The 24,254-nt window shown below is 39.3% G+C and overlaps 1 protein-coding gene across 4 annotated transcripts in view; it reads right to left on the bottom strand.

The window, feature by feature from the left end:
• NVL (nuclear VCP like) overlaps positions 1 to 24,254 on the bottom strand; it is a 98,957-nt gene that overhangs the window by 9,387 nt on the left and 65,316 nt on the right. For 2 of the 4 annotated variants that reach the window (XM_004270997.4, XM_049705678.1), the window contains 4 exons: positions 22,988 to 23,094; positions 11,342 to 11,418; positions 8,619 to 8,707; positions 5,412 to 5,482 (listed from right to left, as the gene is read on the bottom strand). In XM_004270997.4, the coding sequence (XP_004271045.1) occupies positions 5,412 to 5,482; positions 8,619 to 8,707; positions 11,342 to 11,418; positions 22,988 to 23,094 (344 nt within the window). Of the gene's footprint in view, positions 1 to 5,411; positions 5,483 to 8,618; positions 8,708 to 11,341; positions 11,419 to 19,066; positions 20,314 to 20,673; positions 21,705 to 22,987; positions 23,095 to 24,254 lie in introns of those variants that run through there. The other 2 variants (XR_007475414.1, XR_007475415.1) reach the window with 2 other exon arrangements.

The raw sequence follows: 24,254 nt of genomic DNA, 5'->3' as shown, positions 1-24,254 counted from the left end.
CATATATATGGAATTTAAGAAAAAAAATGTCATGAAGAACCTAGCGGTAAGACAGGAATAAAGACACAGACCTACTGGAGAACGGACTTGAGGATAAGGGGAGGGGGAAGGGTGAGCTGTGACAGGGCGAGAGAGAGTCATGGACATATATACAGTAACAAACGTAAGGGAGATAGCTAGTGGGAAGCAGCCTCATGGCACAGGGATATCGGCTCGGTGCTTTGTGACCACCTAGAGGGGTGGGATAGGGAGGGTGGGAGGGAGGGAGACGCAAGAGGGAAGAGATATGGGAGCATATGTATATGTATAACTGATTCACTTTGTTATAAACCAGAAACTAACACACCATTGTAAAGCAATTATACCCCAATAAAGATGTTAAAAAAAAAACAAACACATGAAAGAATGCTCAACATCATTAATCATTAGAGAAATGCAAATCAAAACTACAATGAGATATCATCTCACACGGGTCAGAATGGCCATCAACAAAAAATCTAGAAACAATAAATGCTGGAGAGGGTGTGAAGAAACGGGAACACTCTTGAACTGTTGGTGGGAATGTAAATTGATACAGCCACTATGGAGAACAGTATGGAAGTTCCTTAAAAAACTAAAAATAGACTTACCATACGACCCAGCAATCCCATTACTGGGCATATACCCTGAGAAAACCATAATTCAAAAAGAGTCATGTATAAAATGTTCATTGCAGCTGTATTTACAATAGCCAGGACATGTAAGCAACCCAAGTGTCCATCATCGGATGAATGGATAAGGAAGATGTGGCACATATATACAATGGAATATTACTCAGCCATAAAAAGAAACGAAATTGAGTTATTTGTTGTGAGGTGGATGGACCTAGAGTCTGTCATACAGAGTGAAGTAAGTCAGAAAGAGAAAAACAAATACTGTATGCTAACACATATATATGGAATCTAAGGAAAAAAAATAAAAGGTCATGAAGAACCTAGGGGTAAATAAAGACACAGACCTACTGGAGAATGGACTTGAGGATATGAGGAGGGGGAAGGGTAAGCTGTGACAAAGTGAGAGAGTGGCATGGACGTATATATACTACTAAATGTAAAATAGATAGCTAGTGGGAAGCAGCTGCATAGCACAGGGAGATCAGCTCGGTGGTTTGTGACCACCTAGAAGGGTGGGATAGGGAGGGTGGGAGGGAGGGAGACGCAAGAGGGAAGAGATACGGGAACATATGTGTATGTATAACTGATTCACTTTTTTTTTTTTTTTTTTTTTTGCTGTACGTGGGCCTCTCACTGTTTTGGCCTCTTCCGTTGCAGAGCACAGGCTCCGGACGTGCAGGCTCAGCGGCCATGGGTCACAGGCCCAGCCGCTCTGCAGCATGTGGGATCTTCCCGGACCGGGGCACGAACCCGTGTCCCCTGCATCAGCAGGCGGACTCTCTACCACTGCGCCACCAGGGAAGCCCTGATTCACTTTGTTATAAGGTAGTAACTAACATACCACTGTAAAGCAATTATACTCCAATAAAGATGTTAAAAAAAAAAATTACAGCAAGCAAATACTAACAAGTTTCTAGAAAACTGAAGTGATCTTTTTAGAGGTAAAGAAAGTTAAAAGAGTGACAAATGAGGAGCTATCCCAGGTCAATATATAAAAACCAATTGATGTTGTGACCACCTAGAGGGGTGGGATAGAGAGGGTGGGAGGGAGACGCAAGAGGGAGGAGATATGGGGATATATGTATATGTATAGCTGATTCACTTTCTAATAAAGTAGAAACTATTAAACTACTAGAAAAAATGCAAAGGAGAACATTTTTGCAAACTTAGGATAGTCAAGATTTCTTATGACAGAAGCACACAAATTATAAAAAAAAAGATAAATTGAACTTCATCTAAATTAAAAACTTCTGCTCTTCAATAGATGCCTTTAGAAAATAAAAAGGTCAACAACAGGTTAGGAGAATATTTCCTCAATATGCATATCTGATAAAAGGCTTCTATCTAAGATGAACTAAGAATTTGTACAACTGAATAATAAGGAAACAACTCAATTTTTTAAGAGCAAAAGATGAGGACACAAAATAAGATATCCAAATGACCAATAAGCATATGAAAATATGCTCAACATTTTAGTCATTAGGGAAACACACATTTAGACCACAAAAGGATACTATTCCACATCCAGTAGAATGGCTAAAATTAAAAGACTGAAAATATTTAAGTGTTGGTGAGACTGTGAGCCAACTAGAACTCTCATAAAATGTAAAACGGTATTACAGCCACTTTGGAAAGAAGGCTGGCAGTTCTCTACAAAGTTAAACATAAATTCACCATAAGACCCACCAATTCCTCTCCTGGTCATTTTTTTTCTTTAATATGTATTTATTTATTTACTTGGCTGCATCGGGACTTAGTTGCGGCATCTGGGATTTTTTAGTTGTGGTATGTGAACTCTTAGTTGCAGCATGTGGGATCTAGTTCCCTGACCAGGGATCGAACTGGGGCCCCCTGCGTTGGCAGCATGGTCTTAGCCACTGGACCATCAAGGAAGTCCCCTCTCTTGGTTATTTACTCAAGAGAAATAAAAACACATGTTCCCCCACCCCCCAAAAAAAACCCCACACACATTCAGAGCACCATTATCCATAAAAGCCAAAAACTGGAAACAACTGAAGTGTCCACCAACAGGGGAAAGGATAAGCAAATTGTGGTATATTCATATAATGGGAAACTACTCAGCAAGAGGATACATCAAGCTAGTGAAAAACAGAGCAAAGTGGATGAGTCTCTAAAACAATAAACTGAGCAAAAGAAGCCAGACAAATGAGTATATATTGTATGACTGCATGTATGACTGCATTTACATAAAGTTCTAAAACAGGCAAAGTTTGAGCATGATGACAGAAGTCAGATCAGGGGTTACCTAGAGCAGCGTTTAGAAAGGGACTGACAACTACAAAAGAACACAAGGGACTTTCTGAAGTGATTAAAATGTCCTCTGTATTGATTGTAGTGCTGGTTACATTTGCCAAAACTTACAGAACTGTACTTGTGCATTACATAGGTAAATTAAATTTCAATTAAAAAAAGGTTACAGCATGAGAGTGCCAAATGCAGAGCTATGTCAGTATGTCCTAATTCCTGAAAAGCCTCAAAACTTGGCTGTAGATAAGAAACAATTTCAATTAAAAATATATTTTTTTAATGACTAAATCTTTGGGAGGACACATATCAGTACTCTCTTGTTGATCAGAATGAAAACTTCCAGTAAGATTAACTGTAAAACTGTTTCTGGTTTTAATTAATAAGAGTATCTTATTCAAAGATATTCAGTAAAATAAAAACATTTCCTCTAGTATACAAAAATGCCTGAGAGGTCAAAGCAGACTTTCGTTTCTCCAAATATGGTAGAAGAACCAGTCCAAGTTCAGCAGACTTGACTTTACTCTAGCAGAAAAAGAAGTAAGTCATAGGCCTAAAAGATACCACCACCAGCCCAAACCCCTTAACTGATTATTTTAGTTAAAAGTGATAAGATGGTCAACTAACTTAGAGCATTTACACCAAAACCGGAGGCACTGGAACAAAGCAACCCATCGCATATATTAGGTTGGCCAAAAAAGTTCGTTTGGGTTTTTCTGTAAGATGTTATGGAAAAACCTGAACGAACTTTTTTGGCCAACCCAGTAAGTATTTGAACTTGGACTTAAGTGTTTTCAATGAGTAATCATAAACACTGAGCCTGGAGTAATAAATGGCAAACGACTTAAAGGAACTTTTAGTACAGTCAATAAACAGGATCTCATGGCTAAGGCACATTCTAGGAGTTCAGAAACACAAGATATCCAAGTGAACAAAACTTATCACAACAGTTTTCAATTTATGCATTTCTTAGGGTTGGATATTTTGTTGCTCTCTTTGTAAGTGTCATAGTAACCTGACTTCCCTTAATAGCAAATATTTAACTTATTACAAACAGAATACCTCAACACAGTAAGAAATAAATATGGGAAAATCCGGTAGTTTTTGTAAGGACAAGTCACAGTGATTTTTAACCCTTCTCTGACCTTATGGTGAAGGTATTTTAGTCTCCTGAAACTATGGGTAAGTCCATAGTGCTTAGTCTGGGCAGCTTAGGTTGAAGAAGATAAGAAATTATTTGTTTAAAAGGGTGAAATGAAGCAGGTCCAATAATACTTGAATGAGACTGATTAAAAATTCTGAGTTTGTGGAAACACACAAGAGGTCATTTTCTCTTTGTGTTTAGTCTCTAAAAACATTCAACATTACAGTCTCTCAAGAACACTCTCACAAAGGCAACTGTTTTGCTCGTTTTCATGAGTTCACATACCTACTACACTCAATTCTAGTTGCTTTTCTCTTATACCTTTAAGAGCACTGCTTACAACCCAATCCAAAAATGGGCAGAAGACCTAAATAGACATTTCTCCAAAGAAGATATACAGATTGCCAACAAACACATGAAAGAATGCTCAACATCATTAATCATTAGAGAAATGCAAATCAAAACTACAATAAGATATCATCTCATACCAGTCAGAATGGCCATCATCAAAAAATCTAGAAACAATAAATGCTGGAGAGGGTGTGGAGAAAAGGGAACACTCTTGCACTGCTGGAGGGAATGTGAATTGATACAACCACTATGGAGAACAGTATGGAGGTTCCTTAAAAAACTAAAAATAGACTTACCATACGACCCAGCAATCCCACTACTGGGCATATACCCTGAGAAAACCATAATTCAAAAAGAGTCATGTACCAAAATGTTCATTGCAGCTCTATTTACAATAGCCAGGAGATGGAAACAACCTAAGTGTCCATCATCGGATGAATGGATAAAGAAGATGTGGCACATATATACAATGGAATATTACTCAGCCATAAAAAGAAAAGAAATTGAGCTATTTGTAATGAGGTGGATAGACCTAGAGTCTGTCATACAGAGTGAAGTAAGTCAGAAAGAGAAAGACAAATACCGTATGCTAACACATATATATGGAATTTAAGAAAAAAAAATGTCATGAAGAACCTAGGGGTAAGACAGGAATAAAGACACAGACCTACTAGAGAACGGACTTGAGGATATGGGGAGGGGGAAGGGTGAGCTGGGACAAAGCGAGAGAGAGGCATGGACATATATACACTACCAGACGTAAGGTAGATAGCTAGTGGGAAGCAGCTGCATAGCACAGGGAGATCAGCTAGGTGGTTTGTGACCACCTAGAGGGGTGGGATAGGGAGGGTGGGAGGGAGGGAGACGCAAGAGGGAAGAGATATGGGAGCATATGTATATGTATAACTGATTCACTTTGTTATAAACCAGAAACTAACACACCATTGTAAAGCAATTATACCCCAATAAAGATGTTAAAAAAAAAGAGCACTGCTTACCTCTTTTGATACAGATGACTTTACTTTCTTGAAAGCTTCTTCAAAGTGCTTCTGACTAACCTTGAGTTCACCTGTGGAGCAAATGCATAAATATACATATCTGGGTACAGTATGCTAATTGTGATTTACAACTTAATTTCTCTTGAGAGACTTCTAAGCATTCAAGGGGAACACTGAGGAAATTAATGATGACACTGGTTCTAATCTTTTTCAGAACAATACTCAAGCCAGATATATTCTGCTCAAGTTTTTAGACACTTTTTAATTTAATTTACAAATACCTGACCGCATTTAATTTTACATAAATGTGTGATGTTTACAATATCCTATATTAAAAAGTGTAATCTTTTTATTTGTAATCTTTTTTCCCCCAGCAATCAAAACAGTTTATTGTGGAACAAATTACACCAAAAAGTACTTTGTCCAGACTTAATTAAAGATTCTTATCCTTTAAAGAAAACTGTTCATGTGTTTTGTTACTTTGTTTTTCTCCCCAGCTTTATTGAGATATTGTTGGCATATAACACATTCAAGTTTAAGGAGTACAACATGATGATATGGTGGGTGAATATATTGCAAAATAGTTATCACAGTAGGGTTAGTTAACACCTCTATCCCCTCATGATAGCTTTTTAATTTTTGTGGTGATAATTTTTAAGATCTACTTTCCAAACAACTTTCAAGTACAGCTCACACTTGAACAATGCCAGGGTTAGGAGTGGTGACCCTCAGTCAAAAATCTGCATATAATGTTAAAGTTGGCCCTCCGAATCTGCGGTTCCATTATCTGCGGATTCAACTGATTGTCGATTGTGTAGTGCTATACTACACATTTACTGAAAAGAATCCACGTGTAAGTGGATCTGCACAGTTCAAACCCATGTTGTTCAAGGGTTAACTGCATATAACACAGTATTGCTAATTATTACACTGGATCCTCAGAACTTACTCATCTTGCAGCAGGAAGTTTGTAACCTTTGACCAGTATCTCCCCATTTTCCCCACATTCTGCTCCTCAGATTTTAATGCAGTACCACCCAAAGAAAACTATCACTCATAAACAGATAATCCTTTGTTATCTTTGTACTGTTTACTTTAACTTAATGGCAATGTTCATGAAAAAGTAGAACTGTTCTCTTTCAGGATAATTCAAATAAATTTAACTAAGAATGGAAAGTAGGATTCCATAGTATTCAAGAGTGCATACACGTAATTAGATGCTATGGAATTATATCATAATACATAATATATATAGGTCATATCACAACACTGGAATAGAAGGGTGTTTTAATTCCTTAAAAGGTTATGCCATCACACAGTAAGAGAAATTTAATAACTAAATGTTAAATAAGCCTTGGTTTACAATTTTAGTGTGACAACTTAAGTGATGACAATTTATACTTAAAATAGTAAACTTTTATACAGATATTAAGATAGTGTATTTAAAAGTAAAATACAATGTGTTGCTGAACAGGTCAAATGGAAGTTGAATGGCATTACTGATTTCAGGTTCTGTAAGATATCAATGAAAAGTCCCTGAAGGGGCTTCCCTGGTGGCGCAGTGGTTGAGAGTCCGCCTGCCAATGCAGGAGACACGGGTTTGTGCCCCGGTCCGGGAAGATCCCACATGCCGCAGAGCGGCTGGGCCCGTGAGCCATGGCCGCTGAGCCTGCGCGTCTGGAGCCTGCGCTCCGCGATGGGAGAGGCCACAACAGTGAGAGGCCCGCGTACTGCAAAAAACAAAAACAAAAAAAGTCCCTGAAGGACAGGCAGCTGCAAATGCAAACTGTAGCAAAGCAGGGATGTCAAAATTTGTTACACATGTTTATAAAGTAACATCCAATCAGAATTATTATTTTTTTTTAAAAAAACATTTATTTATTTATTTGGCTGTGCCGGGTCTCAGTTGCGGCACGCAGGATCTTCATTGCCATGTGTGGGATCTTTGTTGTGGCATGTGGGATCTTTAGTTGCGGCATGCGGAATCTAGTTCCCTGACCAGGGATCAAACCTGGGCCCCATGCATTGGGAGCATGGAGTCTTAACCACTAGAACACCAGGGAAGTCCCCAATCAGAATTATTAGTAGCAGCTAATACATATACAGAGGCCTGCTAATTTTTAGTGACAAACAAATCCAAAGATAGTTATCAGATTCAGCTCTCAGGTAGCATACTACCACATAATGATTTCTTATAAGACATACTAATTTTGCTAATTATATCCCACCCACTTCCAAAATGAACTTAAAATAGCTTACAATAAAAGAAGTTCAGATAACTGAATCTTAAACAACCAAAAAAATGAGGGACTTCACAATCAAGATACATGTGTTGACAAATCTAAGCTAAGCATATGCTGCTGCAACTGTAAAGAAAATTTAGCTCCAAGATTCCTGGTAGCCAAAGAAAAAAGGGAAAAGAATAAAAGAAATAAATAAGAATAAAGAAAGACATCTTCTGGGAAATCTACTGAATAAAAGGAGATCAACCTAGACTTGAACTTCAGATCAAAGTACAGGTTTTGAGGACAAGGCAGGTCTTTTGAAGAAGGTATTCGACAGTACTGTAAGGAAGATAGCCACACACTGCAACTGATCAAACAACTGTCCCAGGAACCAAGCAAAGTAGAGGCTATTTTTGTACTTGGCATGGTCGGCCTGCAGGTCACAAATGAATTGTTTTGTAACCCAAATAATACAATCAAAGACACTGTCAAATGTGAAGAACAATGCAAAGCTGCTGACATGGCCCCAAAGGAAAATGTAAGTATATGGGAAGTTATTTCAATTTTTACTTCTTGTTTGTGTGTTTTCTAAGCTCTTCAATTTAGGCTACATTTTAACAGTAAAGTAGATATCACCTTAGAAAAAGAATGAGAAAGTTTTCCAGTATTGATAAACAGACCAAACTCATGATGAAGACAGTAAATGGACCTACTTGCCTAACTCTAAACATTTGTATATGATGATAAGGAAAGATAGAAAACATTTTATTAGGCACCCAATAACTTTGCTATTATTATAGTTGTCAGCCACAGAGGTTATGTAATATTCCAGAACAGCTGCTAAAGGTCTCATCAGAAAAATGTCAGTTTTAATATCACAGATGATAGATGTTAGAAAATGGACATTTTCCAGGTTAACAGTGATTTTAGGTAACCAGAGTCATAATTAACTAGGACTGAGAGATTCTGTAGAGAACTGTACCTTTTTCACTTCCACTCTTCTGTCTTGCCATTTCCTGCTTCAAGGCACAGATAGAAGCCTCCCGTACCAAAGCAGAGAGATCTGCACCCCTGTAATAAAAGAACCGTTCTTATTCATTTATTCTTAGACACTGCAAAAGCCCAGAAAAAAGTCTGACAGCAATTTCTTTTTAAGTCACATATTAAACAATCAGGAAAGACACTAACCAATAATGGTGGGATAAACTGATCATGGTCAGTAGGAAAGAGCTTTTAGCTTTCACCTAAAGTATTTCTAACTTTCAGAAGAAAGGAAATTATGAAGGAAACAATGCAATGAATCATAAATATTCCCATGCTAATCTCTATAGATACTAATGATAATATAAAAAGTCTAAAACAACCAGTCAGTAGAAAGCAACTTATACATTATTTATTGTAAAACTTTCATTCACAAGGCCCATGCTAAAGTGCTAACTGGCCCATTACCAGTATATACCAATAGTATATTACCTAATGTCTAAACTAAGCTTATATAAGAAATCATTTATGACCCTTAGTTCAAAAAAGGAAAATACAAATGCTAAAAAGTCTTTGATGCACTTGATTCAAGCTCAAGCTGAATGGATACATCATAAATTACTTAAAATATGACAAGAACTAACAAACCTTCATTTAATGGTTCTGTGTAATATACTGAGTCAGCATGGTTCTTGAGTTCAATGAAAGACATTGGGGCTGACTGGTGTTTCAATACATTACATCTTTAACAGGATTCTTACAGATGCTTTGAGAAAGATTTTGAATTGGGGGATAAGAACCTCATTTCTCGACAAACATTTAACATATAATGTGACAACACACATAACTAATAAAATTAAAGACCCACAGAGTTTAAATTATTAACTGAATCCAATCTTTCTGTTGGTTATGTGTTAGGTTTGTAACATTATTTAATAATCACACACATTAACCAATAATGTAACAAGTAGCTGAAGACTGTAGTATTATACTGCCTTTCAAACTGTGAAGACAGTGGCATTAAAACTCAAAACATACAACATTCAACTTTAACCCTAACCCATTTATTAACTGACTCCTTATGTGGTATAATCCAGAAGATTTGGCCCAGGGAAGGTTCTGCCATCAAAACTGCCTCTGCTACCAACTGAAAATCTTCAGATTTTAGCACTCAAACATGTAAACTACTCACTTAAGTCTTATTTTCTTTAGCAGTAAGTTCATTAATTATAGACTGGCATGCATTTGACTCCCAATGAGGGGAAGAGAGACATTCTCCTTAAAGTTAAGGTAGGGCTTTTACATATGCCCCTCACCACCACGGCCTGGGGGACCATTTCCCTTTCACTGAGACAGTCACTGCTTTCTTAAGTGAGCCAAGAGTCCTGACCAGAGTGCGGCAAATCTCTCAGGTGCGTTGGGGTTGAGGTGGCAGAACAAAGATCAAGACTCAGATCCCTAGATGTTCATATATGAAAAAACTGGACATTAAATTTTGGATCCTGGCCACACGCCCTAAAAATGACCACCATGGTTTCAAGTGGAATCATCTTAATAAGAGATGATTATGTGGGCTTCCCTGGTGGCGCAGTGGTTAAGAATCCGCCTGCCAATGCAGGGGACACGGGCTCGAGCCCTGGTCCGGGAAGATCCCACATGCCGCGAAGCAACGAAGCCCGTATGCCACAACTACTGAACCCACATGCCACAACTACTGCAGCCTGTGTGCCTAGAGCCCGTGCTCCACAACAAGAGAAGCCAACGCAATGAGAAGCCCGCGCACCACAATGAAGAGTAGCCCCCGTTTGCCACAACTAGAGAAAGCCCGCGCACAGCAACGAAGACCCAACGCAGACAAAAATGAATAAATAAATAAATAAATTTATTTAAAAAAAAAAAAAAGAGACAGACAGTTATGTGAAATTCTTCAACCAGAACTGGAAAGAACTGAGTGCCTATATCAGTACCGGTGGCTATGTTCCTTGGATGTAAATTTACACTGCTGAACAACAGACTCCTGAAGACCTCAAAGATTAAAACACTGCTCTCCTTGACTGACTTAGCTTCAGAAAGCACATTATTTGACCTTGAACACCCGAGTATATTGTGGACAATCAACAGGGCTTTTTAAATAAGCCAGAGGGAGAGATGTCCCCTGTTAGTCCAACGTGAATTTCATTTTCTTCCCTGTGAACCAAAATGAGGAAAGTTAACAAATTTACTTAAAAACACATGAAGGAAACAACAAAATCAACAACCACCACACACATATGAAAGCTGAAGGCAGAAATATTTGACCTCCTGCTTTTACTACAGGCTGTGTGAATATTAACAGGTGTGCTGTGAAAAATGCATTCTGAGCCTTGAAAAACCTGTAGATTATTTTCTTTTAAGTGCTGAAGCACCTCGATAATTTGGCAGCTGGTAGTGAAATGTCTGCTTTAATATTCTGGAACGACAGAGACAATTTGTGAAAGGCAGTGATGGTGGTCAGGGTAGCTGAGTACCAAGAGTGAACATATGAGAGGACTCCCGTACTCCTGGGAACTCCTCAGAGCCTCAAAACGGGTAGTCCCTTCTCTAAGAAGGAAGAAGGAGGAAAAGCCAGACGCTGGGTGCTTTCCAGGATTCCTAATTTAACCCTCCCAACATCATTCTCCCTCATTTTGTACATGAGAAAACTGAGCCTCAGAGAGTTAACTGACTGGAGATGGAGATACTCACGTATAGCAATCACAGCGAAGGTCACCAGCAACTGCTTCCAAATTTACATCTGCATCCAGTGGGGGTTTGGTGCCATTCTGAGTAAGAGAGAAAAATCCACTTTCACTGAGGCTTTAAAGATCTATATTTTCCCACATAATAGGTTCTAAATAAATAGTAATGGCTGCTTGACTAAATGAATATAACTGACTCCCAGACTAGTGTAACAGATTTTTACAAATTTCAATTTTGAGAAATGAGGTTAAGAAGTAGATCCCAAACTGGGGAAAGCTGAAGGCAAACAATTTATGCTGGTGAAGTCTGAAGAGTTTATAAGTACTACAGCAAAAACAAAACACCAAGAACAAAACCCACCACCCTCAATCTTTCCAATGGTGAAGAATCACATTTCCTTTGCCTGATTAAATATGGCAAGTACATAAACAGTGATAAGTTTTGACGTGCATATGTGCTTAGTTTTGGTGTGAGGCTGGCTAGGAAGGGAGAAATAACATTGAACGTGGCCAGGAGAGAACAATCAGCAAAGTGTTCTACAAAAAAAAGCCAAAAGCCCTCTGTGCTCAATGTGTTCTTTCCTAACCCTTAACTAAAACCCAACCCTGCCTTTGGTGCCAATTCCCCTTCAGCTCATACCAAGAGATGCTAGAAAGGACAAGTATCAGAACAGCCTTAGAATTCCAACAACACTTAACACAGTACCTTGCATGCATACAGTATATACTTGATAACATTTTTAGTGACTTAAACTGCAGAGGCAAACAAAACAGTTCTTAGTGACTTCAAGTACAGGACATTGTTAAGATGGTAGGTTTGTGAGTATCTGCTTTATTATTCTGACTTATTCTGATTCATAACTTAAATCTACACTGCATACTATCTTTCCTTGGTAGCAAATATTACATGGAAATAAACAGTTTAAGAAGAAACACACAGGAAAAAAGTAAATAAACATATGTCATTAAGCCTCAAGTGTAAATATTAGCTCGGCAGGTGCTCCAAACAGAGGGTCAGACGACCCAGCACCTTGAGCTATCACCTGCTTGGTCCATGCTCAGAGGGTGTCCTCTCATGTCCTCCCAGCTGGGCATGTTTAAGAATTTAATCAACTATACATCTGCTAGCTGCTATTATTTGATAAAATGCAAATGTTCATCTAACACAGGTTCAAGAAACAGTTATGCTTCCCATTCAATCCACTTCGACCTGCGAAATAAACATGGGAAAATAAACTTTCCGTGCGACCTTAGGAAACAATCTTTGTGCTTTTTTCTTTTCTCCCTCTGGTTGTGTGTAAAACTAGATGGTCAGACTGTGTGATCCCTAAGTTTCCTTCAATCTCATCAGTTAACCTTGTGCGGGAAGAGGTGGGCAGTGCCTGAAGGAAGCAGGAGGCCAGCTTCTGTGGCTCTGGTAATGTTCTCTCTTCTACTGTGGTAAAATTTATGTAACAAAATTTATCATTTTAACCATTTAAAAATGTATAGTTTAGTGGCATTAATTACATTGTTACTGTGCAACCATCAATCTCTAAAACATAACCAGCCACCTTCCCAAAATGGAACTTTGTTTGTGTTAAGGGACAACCCTCCCCTCCCCTATTCCATGGCCCCCCCCCCCCCCCCCGCTCCACCAGCCCCTGGCAGCCGCCATTCTACTTTCTGTCTCCATGAAATTAACTGCTAATACTCTTTCTTGAAGGTTTTGTTTATAAAAACGCATGAAGTTGGACATTTAATGATATGTCCACTTTTCTGTACGTGCATTATACTTTAATAAAAAGGTCTGAAAAGTGGAAATAACACTGAACCAGGAATTTAAAAACTTGAGTTCTGAAGTTCAAATTTGCAACTGAATGGACAGTTGGTAAGGCCCCAAATCTTTATTGCGTATTTTCATAATTAAAAAAACCCAGCATCTTTTTTTTTAATTTAAAAAAATTTTTATTTTTGGCCAAGCATCTTGTGGGATCTTAGTTCCCTGACCAGGGATTGAACCCAAGTTCACAGCACTGAGTCCTAACCACTGGACCAGGGAATTCCCCCCAAAACCCAGTATCTTATCTCCAGATAAGGAGAGATAATTTGGTGCTATATTTGGGAGAGGAAGGGGAGGGGGAGGGGAAGTCTTGTTTAAATAGTGATGATGAACAGGTAATAAGGATTTATCATGATGCAGAACAGAAATGTTTGGACTTTCCAAGCTATGTCGGAAGTGGGAAAGCCTGAGGACACTGCCCTGTTGAGTCCCTCAATCTACTAGTAGGAGGAGGTAGGAGGTGGGGCAAGAGGCTACCTCATTAGGCATGAACCCTTTTGAGATTCTTTAATGTTCTTAAGAAACTATTAGGGCTTCCCTGGTGGCACAGTGGTTAAGAATCCGCCTGCGAATGCAGGGGACACGGGTTCGAGCCCTGGCCTGGGAAGATCTCACATGCACGGGGCAACTAAGCCCGTGTGCAACAACTACTGAGCCTGCGCTCTACAGCCCATGAGCCACAACTACTGAGCCCACGTGCCACAACTACTTGAAGCTCATGCGCCTAGAGCCCGTGCTCTGCAACAAGAGAAGCCACTGCGATGAGAAAGGAAGGAAGGAAGGAAGGAAGGAAGGAAGGAAGGAAGGAAGGAAGGAAGGAAGGAACTATCAACCCTACCTTGATGGTCACCCAGCACATGGATGTTCCCCGTGCTGCTAGAGAATTTTACCTCAAACTATCTACTGTCCTGTTTTTTTTTTGTTTTTAATTTATTTTTGGCTGTGTTGGGTCTTTGTTGCTACGTGCGGGTTTTCTCTAGTTGTGGCAAGAGGGGGCTTCTCTTGTTGTGGAGCACAGGCTCTAGGCATGCGGGCTTCAGTAGTTGAGGCACTCGGGCTCAGTAGTTGCGACTCTCGGGCCCTAGAGCGTGTGGGCTTCAGTAGTTGTGGCATGTGGGCTCAGTAGTGTGGCTCGTGGGCTCTAGAGCGCAGGCTCAGTAGTCGTGGCACACGGGCTTAGTTGTTCTGCGGCATGTAGGATCTTCCCGGACCAGGGATTGAACCCGTGTCCCTGCATTGGCAGGTGGATTCTTAACCACTGTGCTACCAGGGAAGTCCCTACTGTCCTGTTTTAATCAAAAGCTCAATCATAAGAAACTGATACATGGAGGACTGCCTAAGGATAATTGTTTTATACTTCTCAATATCTAAATTCTATTCTTGGGTCAAGCCGGACTTTCATAAAGGCTCACACATCCTCGAAGTGCATTTCTTTGACCTCTCATGAAGTTGTTTTTAATGAACTGGCTTTTAGTTATGTCCGCAGCTTACATTAGGAGAACCACCAGCTTCAGTCCTGAAAGGCTTATTATTGTGTTTATGATAGGGATATTGGTAAAAATGTCTATCACAACTGAGTGTCTTCTTTTTTTTTTTTTGCACTATGCGGGCCTCTCACTGTTGTGGCCTCTCCCGTTGCGGAGCACAGGCTCCGGAGGCGCAGGCCCAGCGGCCATGACTCACGGGCCCAGCTGCTCCGCGGCATGTGGGATCTTCCCGGACTGGGGCACGAACCCGTATCCCCTGCATTGGCAGGCGGACCCTCAACCACTGCGCCACGAGGGAAGCCCCTGAGTGTCTTCTTTATGAGAATCCAGAGGAGAAATTTTTCTCACAACTGCATACGGGGAGCAATTGCCAACTTGCCATATTTAGGGCACTCTTTAAGTTAAATCTTTTGAGAAAGCTCAATATATAAAGGAACACAATAAACAAATGTTTATCTAAAAGTAATATTTTAGAAAAATAATTAATTCTTAGAAATTTAGATTCTCAGAAATTTTCTAATTCTTAGGAGATTAGTTTTTTAGAAAAATAAACCCCCAAAATACTATCAATTGAAAGAAAGTAACAAACTGCCTGTTTTTGGGGAGTGTGGTCTACATAGGATACTTCCAAACGTTTCAGTAGCAACATTACTTTCCAATTAGTAGAAATAAGGGCTGAGGAATCTCTGTATCATTAAAATCTAATTATTCTTAACTGAAATGTGGCAGTAAGAAGTAAAATGGGGGCTTCCCTGGTGGCGCAGTGGTTGGGAGTCTGCCTGCGGATGCAGGGGACACGGGTTTGTGCCCCGGTCCGGGAAGATCCCACATGCCGCGGAGCGGCTGGGCCCGTGAGCCATGGCCACTGAGCCTGCACGTCTGGAGCCTGTGCTCCGTGACGGGAGAGGCCACAACAGTGAGAGGCCCGCGTACAGAAGAAAAAAAATTTTTTTTAAATAAATAAATAAAAATAATAAAAAATAATAAAATAAAATATGATACAAATGAACTTATCTATGAAACAGAAACAGACTCACAGACATAGAGAATAGACTTGTGGTTGCCAAGGGGGGTGGGGGAGTGATGGATTGGGAGTTTGGGATTAGCAGATGCAAACTATTGTATACAGAATGGATAAACAACAAGGTCCTACTGTATAGCACAGGGAATTATATTCAATATCCTGTGATAAACCATAATGGAAAAGAATATGAAAAAGAATATATATATATATATTCTTTTATATATATAAAGAACTGAATCACTTTGTTGTATAGCAGAAATTAACACATTGTAAATCAACTATATTTCTTCAATAAAAGAAAAAAACACATCTTTGTATCCTGTTTTTGTGAGATAAAGTTTGCTCATCAGTAAAATGGAAATAATATTCATTTGAATATTTAAATATTCAATTCAAACAGTTCAAAAGGCTGTTGCAAGGATTAAGCATATTCATATCTGTAAAGTACCTAGAACACAGTAAGTGCTTAATAAATATCACTTTTTATTATATCAGATATTCTTATCTTAGCTCATGAAAATTTAACAGATATGTTTCTTTGTGAGATGTTATATGTTTTAGTCTTACGGGGCACATTTTAAAAAACATATTGAGAATTTGGGGTCTCTTAGTGGAATTTTTATCACTATTTTAAAGACTGCATATTACCTCAAAGCACTTGGCAGACACCAAATAACCTTTCTGGCTTTCTGAGATAAGGGCAAGTTTTAATGACATTTATAGGAAGAAACAGAAATTAAGAAAAAAATGTTCTACTTGTCCAAGGGGTTTTTAGTGATAAACCTCTTATTACCACAACATTACCAGAAACACCAAATAGAATATATAAAAAAGTAGTATGTCATTGCTCGTTTTTCTCTTAAGAAACTTAGACTCCAAAAGATACTGAGAAGTTGCTCTGACCCACAGATCTTTAGATTTTTAGGACCAAGGCTAAAGAATTTTATTCTAATCTCCCCAAAATATTTCAAGTATTAATTGGAAAAAGAGGAAATAGTATATATAAAACAATCTGGGGAATTTAAGTAAAAAAGCCAGCAAACTTTGAAATAGAAAGGTTTATTAAACATTAAGAAGGCCAATTTTTCTCACTTTTGGCTGAGTCTTCATAAAGACTGCCATGAGGAGGAGGTCTGCCTTGTGGACTCTGCCCTGAAATTAGAGATTCTGCTTCCTCTCCCTCTACCCTGCTTTAGCTTTAGCCATCAACAAAGATCTTTAAGCAAAAACATTCAAGGCCTCTGGAGGTTTGAAAAAGTAAGATAAGGATGTGAAATGCAGTGCAAGCAGCTCTCCTCAGAGGGCAACAGCAAGTGCACCGTCACTCAGGCCTGTGTGGGCCCCTTCCTCTGGAGCGGGTCTGAGAACACGACACGCCCATAACCGCTGCAAAAATAGTCTAAACAGCCAAAAGCCCTCCTTTGCCTTTAGCATAGACAGATGCTGAGAACTGACTATATAACAGTCTAAACCACAGTCTCACAAAAGTTGCTTTTAAAGTCAAATAGATTTTTATCAACATGTCTTTTTCTGGTTTCTTTTCTTTCTGTAGTCACAACTTTGTGCATGGAGGCTGCCCAAAGGGCCTTTCTATCTAATTCTAGGCCCTTCCTCCTTAACCTCAACATTTATGTTTTTGTTTAAAAAAAAAAAACCACAAAACATTCTCCATACCCCTCCCCCCGCTATATGCATATATGCTCATGATAGAAAATTTGGAAATATAAAGCCACTGAGACAGAGACAAGCAGGCCCTGACATCCAGCAAGTGGGCTTTGGTGTTGCTACGAGCTGGCTGGGCCCTCACAGCTAGGCAGTGCTGCTCTCCTGTTGAATATAAACAATTTCACAGAACATCAACATCAGAGAAGGCCACTCCATGACCAGGATGGATCAAGGGAAAAACAAGATTCCTGCATAATCATGTCTGAACACAGATAAAACATAAACACTGTCCAAACCACAGAATGGTCAAACATTGCCTGTCCCGGCTAATGTAAATGACAGCTGCTTCTTTCCCAATCACAGACTTAGCCTTGGTCTAGCCTTCCTTCTTGGTAAGATTTATTAAGACACTCAATCACAGAATAATGCCTGGTTTTTGAAAGCAATTCAGAGCAAAACCCCTTAAACTCTTCCCAAACCTAACACAAACACAAATCACTGAAGTCCTTTCTAACATCCTCTTACTGAGACACCCCATTCCTACAGTTCTCTGTGGTGCGGGTCCTCCCTCACTTCAAAGAGAAACAAGCCCTGCTTGTTCAACTCCAAGTGTGTTCCTGGTCTCTGACTGGAGGGCACTGAGAAGGCAGAAGAAGTAACCTGTAAGCCCATCCCCAAGAGGCAAGCACTGTTCATATTTTGCTATGTTTTCTTCTTGACTTTTTTCTTTATATTTCTTTATATAGTTGAAATCTCTAGGTTACTCAGTTGCCTTCATTTTTCTCCCTTTCTCAGGAATGAATTAATATGCCTGTTGTTGTTTTAGAAACATTCATATTATCTTTTCATCTAGAAGAAAAGCTCCTTATATGTAAGGACTATGTCTTATGTGTCTTAGTCTCCCCATGGTATACACACAACCAGGGATATATTTAGTTTACAATAAATACTTGTTGACTGACTAGAAGATCATTCATTTAGGTTAATATTCTAGTATCTTATTTTCCTAATAATTTTATCTTTGAAGTGGGGCCTTTACCCCTGAGTCCAAGAGCTAACAATTTTAGAAAATAGCGCTGAAATTCTAGATGAAGGAAGTGTAAAGTTGTTCCACAGTGCTGAGTACCATACAGTGGATGACACACGTCTGGAAGAATGAGCCAGTCATTCTTCTTGGTCCAAATCTGTAAGGCCCTCAACACCAAATACCTCATGAATTATTACTCCAATCTTTGCCTTTAATTAGTGATCTCCCACAGGCAAGTGTGAAAGTATCATCATTATATCATTATAACTATAAGAAATTTACAGAAACAAATTAGGATTGTATAAATGTGCTTGTGTGTGTATACATACACACATACGTTAACCAAAGCAATCAAAACAATATGGTATTGGCATAAAAACAGAAATACAGATCCATGGAACAGGACAGAAAGCCCAGAGATAAACCCACGTACCTATGGTCACCTAATCTATGACAAAGGAGGCAAGAATATACAATGGAGAAGACAGTCTCTTCAATAAGTGGTCCTGAGAAAACTGGACAGCTACATGTAAAAGAATGAAATCAGAACACTCCCTAACACCATACACAAAAGTAAACTCAAAATGGATTAAAGACCTAAATGGAAGGCTGGACACTATAAAACTCTTAGAGGAAAACATAGGCAGAACACACTTTGACATAAAATTGCAGCAAGATCTTTTTTGATCCACCTCCTAGAGTAATGGAAACAAAAATAAAACAAATCTAACTAAACATAAAAGCTTTTGCACAGCAAAGGAAACTGTAAACAAAACAAAAAGACAGGGCTTCCCTGGTGGCGCGGTGGTTGGGAGTCCGCCTGCCGATGCAGGGGACACGGGTTCGTGCCCCGGTCCGGGAAGATCCCGCGTGCCGCGGGGCGGCTGGGCCCGTGAGCCATGGCCGCTGGGCCTGCGCGTCCGGAGCCTGTGCTCCACGACGGGAGAGGCCACGGCAGTGAGAGGCCCCCGTACCGCAAAAAAAAAAAAAAAAAAAAAAAAAAAAAACCAAAAAGACAGCCCTCAGAATGGGAGAAAATATTTGCAAATGAAGCAACCGACAAGGGATTAATCTCCAAAATATACAGACAGCTCATGAAGCTCAATATCAAAAAAACAAACAACCCAAACAAAAAATGGGCGGAAGATCTAAATAGACATTAACCAAAGCAAACAGAATCTCACTATCATAGTCTCTAATGACAGAGCCAAGGAAAGGGAGAGAAGTGCCTTGATGCATCATCATCAAACTCGATTGATACAAAGAAACAAGTACATATAACTAAAGAAGAGGTTCTTAACTTTGGCATTATTGATACTTTGAGTTGGAAAATTCTTTGTTGTGGGGCTGTTTTGTATGTTGTAGGATGTCCAGTAGCACCATCACTCCCCTGCCTTGGTGATAAACAAATGTCCCGAGACATTGCCCTTGGGGTGAGATGGGTTGCTGGTGATGGTAAAACTGCCCTAGGTTGAGAGCCACTGAACTAAAGCAATGTGTTTTCATGGCTTTGACCACCAGCTATGTGCTGATGACAGGCGAAACCATAACCCAGCCAGAGGACTCCTCTGAACTCCCAACCACAGGACTAACATCCTACTACACGTCTCCCCGTGGATAGTGCCCAAGCACCTGAAACTCAAATGACATCACCTCCTCATTCCTCAATCTCTTGTGTTGATAGACACCACCATCGATTCAGCTGCTCAAGCTGAGAAATCATCTTCCTTTTTCTTTACCCCCCTAACTCTATAGTTAATCCAATGTCCTATTAACTAAAACCTTTAAATAGTCCCCACATCTATGTCCTCTTTGCTATTCCCCTGATACTGCCTTAGTTCCGGCATGCCTCATTTTACAACCTTGACTTTCACCTTTCTCCAAGTTGGCTTCCATACTGCTGGCAGTGGGGTCTTGTTAACCCACAGAGCTGATTATCCTCCTGTTTCCCCTCCTGCGGGAGACAGTTATGAACACTGCTCTATGCACTTTTAAGTAAGGGTGGCCCAGTGAAGTAGGAACACAAAATCTTCCTTTGCCAACACAGAAAGAAAATACTAAAAAAAAAAGTTAAGTTTAAAAATTTACCAGTGGCAACCAAATAAAGAAAAGGGGTAAACCTTATGTTGTAAATGTTGAAAAGTGGGTTCCAAGGAAAGAGATCATTCTGGAGTAGCTATTAATTAGGCCTCCATTCCTGGGAAGCAGCACTGAGGAAAGAAACCAACAAAATCTTATGAATGTCCATTAAGATTCCAATCTGGAGAGAAGCAGTCTTTGGAGCAGATATCCCTGAGAAAAGCTAAACACAAACCTTCAGATATACTATCAGGGGATTTCAGCAGAATCAGGAAGAAACGCCAAGGTATGCCATTCCCCAGGAGCTGTGCAGCACTGGGGGCACAAGCACATGGGAATGAGACACGCTCTGCATGAAGAGAGCAGGTCCAGGCATCAGGCATTTCACAGGGTCTCTTTCAGAAGAGAATAAGTTCAGGCTTCCTTATAATGGTCAAATCAGTACTGGCTTAGCTCTCTTTCCCACCCCCAGGCTATAAAAATGTGGACAGAAAGCAATTAACCAGACCTCAAATTGTAATGTGTGAAGTGTAGGAAAACTAGTTCCAGGTAGAGTGAGAGGGTGATGAGAGAACTCATTCACTCTACATTGGGACAAAGAGAAGGTATGGATGAAGTAACCATCAAGTTCATTTCATGAACTTGGGGGTTCCAATGAAAGGAAGGAAAAAAGGAAAAAAAGAGAAGACTTCAAGTTTAATCACAGTGAGTGCAGTAGAAAAAGACAAATTAAAGCAAGTAAACAGGAGCTTCCCTGGTGGCACAGTGGTTAAGAGTCTGCCTGCCAATGCGGGGGACATGGGTTCGAGCCCTGGTCTGGGAAGATCCCACATGCCGTGGAGCAGCTGAGCCCTTGCGCCACAACTACTGAGCCTGCACTCTAGAGCCCGTGAGCCACAACTACTGAGCCCACGTGCCACAACTACTGAAACACACACACCTGGAGCCCGTGCTCCGCGGCAGGAGAGGCCACCGCAATGAGAAGCCTGCGCACCACAACGAAGAGTAGCCCCAGCTCACCTCAACTGAAGAAAGCCTGTGCGCAGCAGCAAAGACCCAACGCAGCCAAAAATAAAATTAAATAAATAAATAAATTTAAAAAGTAAATAAAAAATAAAACAAGTAGACAAAAGATACAGAAGACAAAGGGTATCTAATATAAGAATAATCAGTGACCTTGAAGAAATAAATCCAACAAATGATACAGAAAAAGTATTCATACATACAACACAGAAACATTTCCCTGGAATGAAGGAAGAATTGCACCTACAAAATAAAAAGGCACACCAGACTTTAGTTCTTCACTAGTCAAAATAAAACCCCACTATCACCACCACCAGCAACAACAAAAAATTGACAGGGACATATCTTATTTCAGTTATTAAACTTCAGACATAAAGAATTTTTCAGGGATCCAAGCAGAAAGAGCAAGTCACCTACCAAAGAGAAAACAAAGATCAGACTGACCTCAGACATTTTACAAACACATTCAATGCCCAAACTCATGCTGCAATTTCTACAAAGACCAGAAAGACTGTGTGACCAAGGAAAAATTATATCATTTAATATATCATTTAAGTATAAAGCTAATATATCATTTAATTATAACGACAACAGGCAGACATTCTTAATCATGAAAAGAACTTGAGGAATACAGTTGAATAAACTATTAATAAATGGAATAAACCGGATGATGAAATACAGTCAACCAAATGACGAAATGAACTAAACTAGAAAACATAAAAGCTGTGGCAAAAGTGCTGGTTGTGAGTACTGTATCTATATAAATGTGAAACTAAGAATATGACTCTAGAACAGAATGTAAGCTTGATGACACTGGGCAAATAAAAAATATACAGGGAAGAAAAGCTGGTAAGTGGAAAAAGGGAAATATAAGAATGCTAATTATCTCACTTTCAGAGCAGAAATTAAACTGATGCCATCTAAAATGAAACGTGTACTTGGAAGTTTAATAATTCCTTTAGTTTTGTTTTCTGTTAAATTTCAAATAAATTTAACTTTATTTAAATAATGTGTTAAATTTATTCCCCTTCCTCCTTCTCATTCACTCAACCATCCACCCATCCAACAACCCACTGTGTATAAAGATGTTTGGAACGATGTCTGCACTAAATGTTAATGCAGATTATTTTGCAGTAGTTCAATTTAGGGTGATCTGCTTTCTTCTTTGTATTTTGTATGCACTACTTATGATTTTTATAAAAAGAGCAAAGTCAATACTGTACAGGCATCTTAAAAGTTGGCATATACCAACATGGAGGACAGAATTCAACATTGTGGCTTCAAAACTCAATTTTTCTCTGGATATTTAAAATGGGCCTATTATCTATTTACTTTTCATCTCCAAAAGCTTCTATTCTATTTCAAATATGCTCTGAGAACAATTCCTTTAAAGTAACAAAGATCTTATAGGCTGGGCAAATATTTAAAGCTACAGAAAAGACAGTGATTAGGCACCGTAAATGATTAGTTATCTGTATTTAAAATGCAAGAAACATACACAAAAATGTACCATTTCCTTTACTCACTTTTGTGATAGTTTTTAAGATGGCGAGACGATCTGCTGGGGGTGGCAAACCCACAAAGAGTGTTTTGTCCAGGCGGCCTGGGCGCAGGATTGCAGGGTCAATGATATCTAGAGACGAAGGGAGGAAAAAGGCTTAAATAAATGAAACAGAATCTTTTACAAAATATAATTAACATGAGAGACAGGAAGAGTACATTTTTAAGAGAAAAAGTTGATAATTTAGACTTTTTTACAGTTAAAAGATTCTGCTCATCCTTAAGAAAGTGAAGTGCACCCGCCTCCTTCCTGCCTTAAACCTACTTTTCCTTCAGGATTCTCAATCTCAGATGAAGACCCCCACCTGCCCCCCCACATACCAGGCAGGTTTCTCCCTTCCCTCTAACTGGAGATACATTCTATCAATTCTATTGAGTCCGCCTCCCATTACCTAGACCCTAAGTCAAGGCCAAATGTAATGCCCCCCTAACTGGTCGTATTTCTAAACTTCCCCTCTCTGGGACCCCTTAGAATGCTGCCAAGGTTATCTTCCTAAAATACACATTCAATTCTCTCAACTCCCGCTTCCCACTGCAGATTGAAGCCTAACACTTGCACCCTCATGTCTCTGACAAGTCTAAGGGTCACCTGACTCTACAGGGCAAAGGTTCTCAAAATTCTGGTCTCAGGAAACCTTTGTACTTTATCATACAGCATATACTATTGGCTTTCTTTTACTCAACATACTTATTTTGAGATTCACCTAGGTTGTTATTTGTATTAGTACTTAATTCTTTTTTATTGCTGAGCAGCATTCCATTGTATGGGTATGCCACATTTGTTTTTTAGTTCTTCTGGTGACAAACATTTGGTTTGTTTCTAGTTTTGAACTACTACAAATAGAGCTGCTATGAACGCTCAAGTACAAGTCTTTGTATATGCTTTCATCTCTCTTTAGTAAATACCTAAGTGTGGGATGCAAAGCAGTACGGCTATAGCACCCTGTAGGTGTACATTTAACTTTAAAAAATCAACAAGCTATTTTCCAAATGAGTTGTACCATTTTACACTCCCAACAGCAGTAGTATATGAGAGTTCAAGATCCTCTATATCCTTGTTAATACGTTAGTCTTTTGTTTTGTTGCTGCATTATGATTTAATCTAATGGCACAAAAATTTGAAATTACACCTCCTCTAGATTTTTAAAAGCAAGGTTATGCATACCTCCCTATTCAGTTCTGCACTGTTACATTTGAACCACATAGTGAATTTTACATCATGATGGATCAACT

This window comes from Orcinus orca, chromosome 1 (assembly GCF_937001465.1).
Source record: "Orcinus orca chromosome 1, mOrcOrc1.1, whole genome shotgun sequence".
In the NCBI taxonomy this organism is placed as follows: Eukaryota; Metazoa; Chordata; class Mammalia; order Artiodactyla; family Delphinidae; genus Orcinus; species Orcinus orca.
Note: the sequence above shows the minus strand (reverse complement) of the source record. Positions and strands in the feature narration are given on the sequence as shown.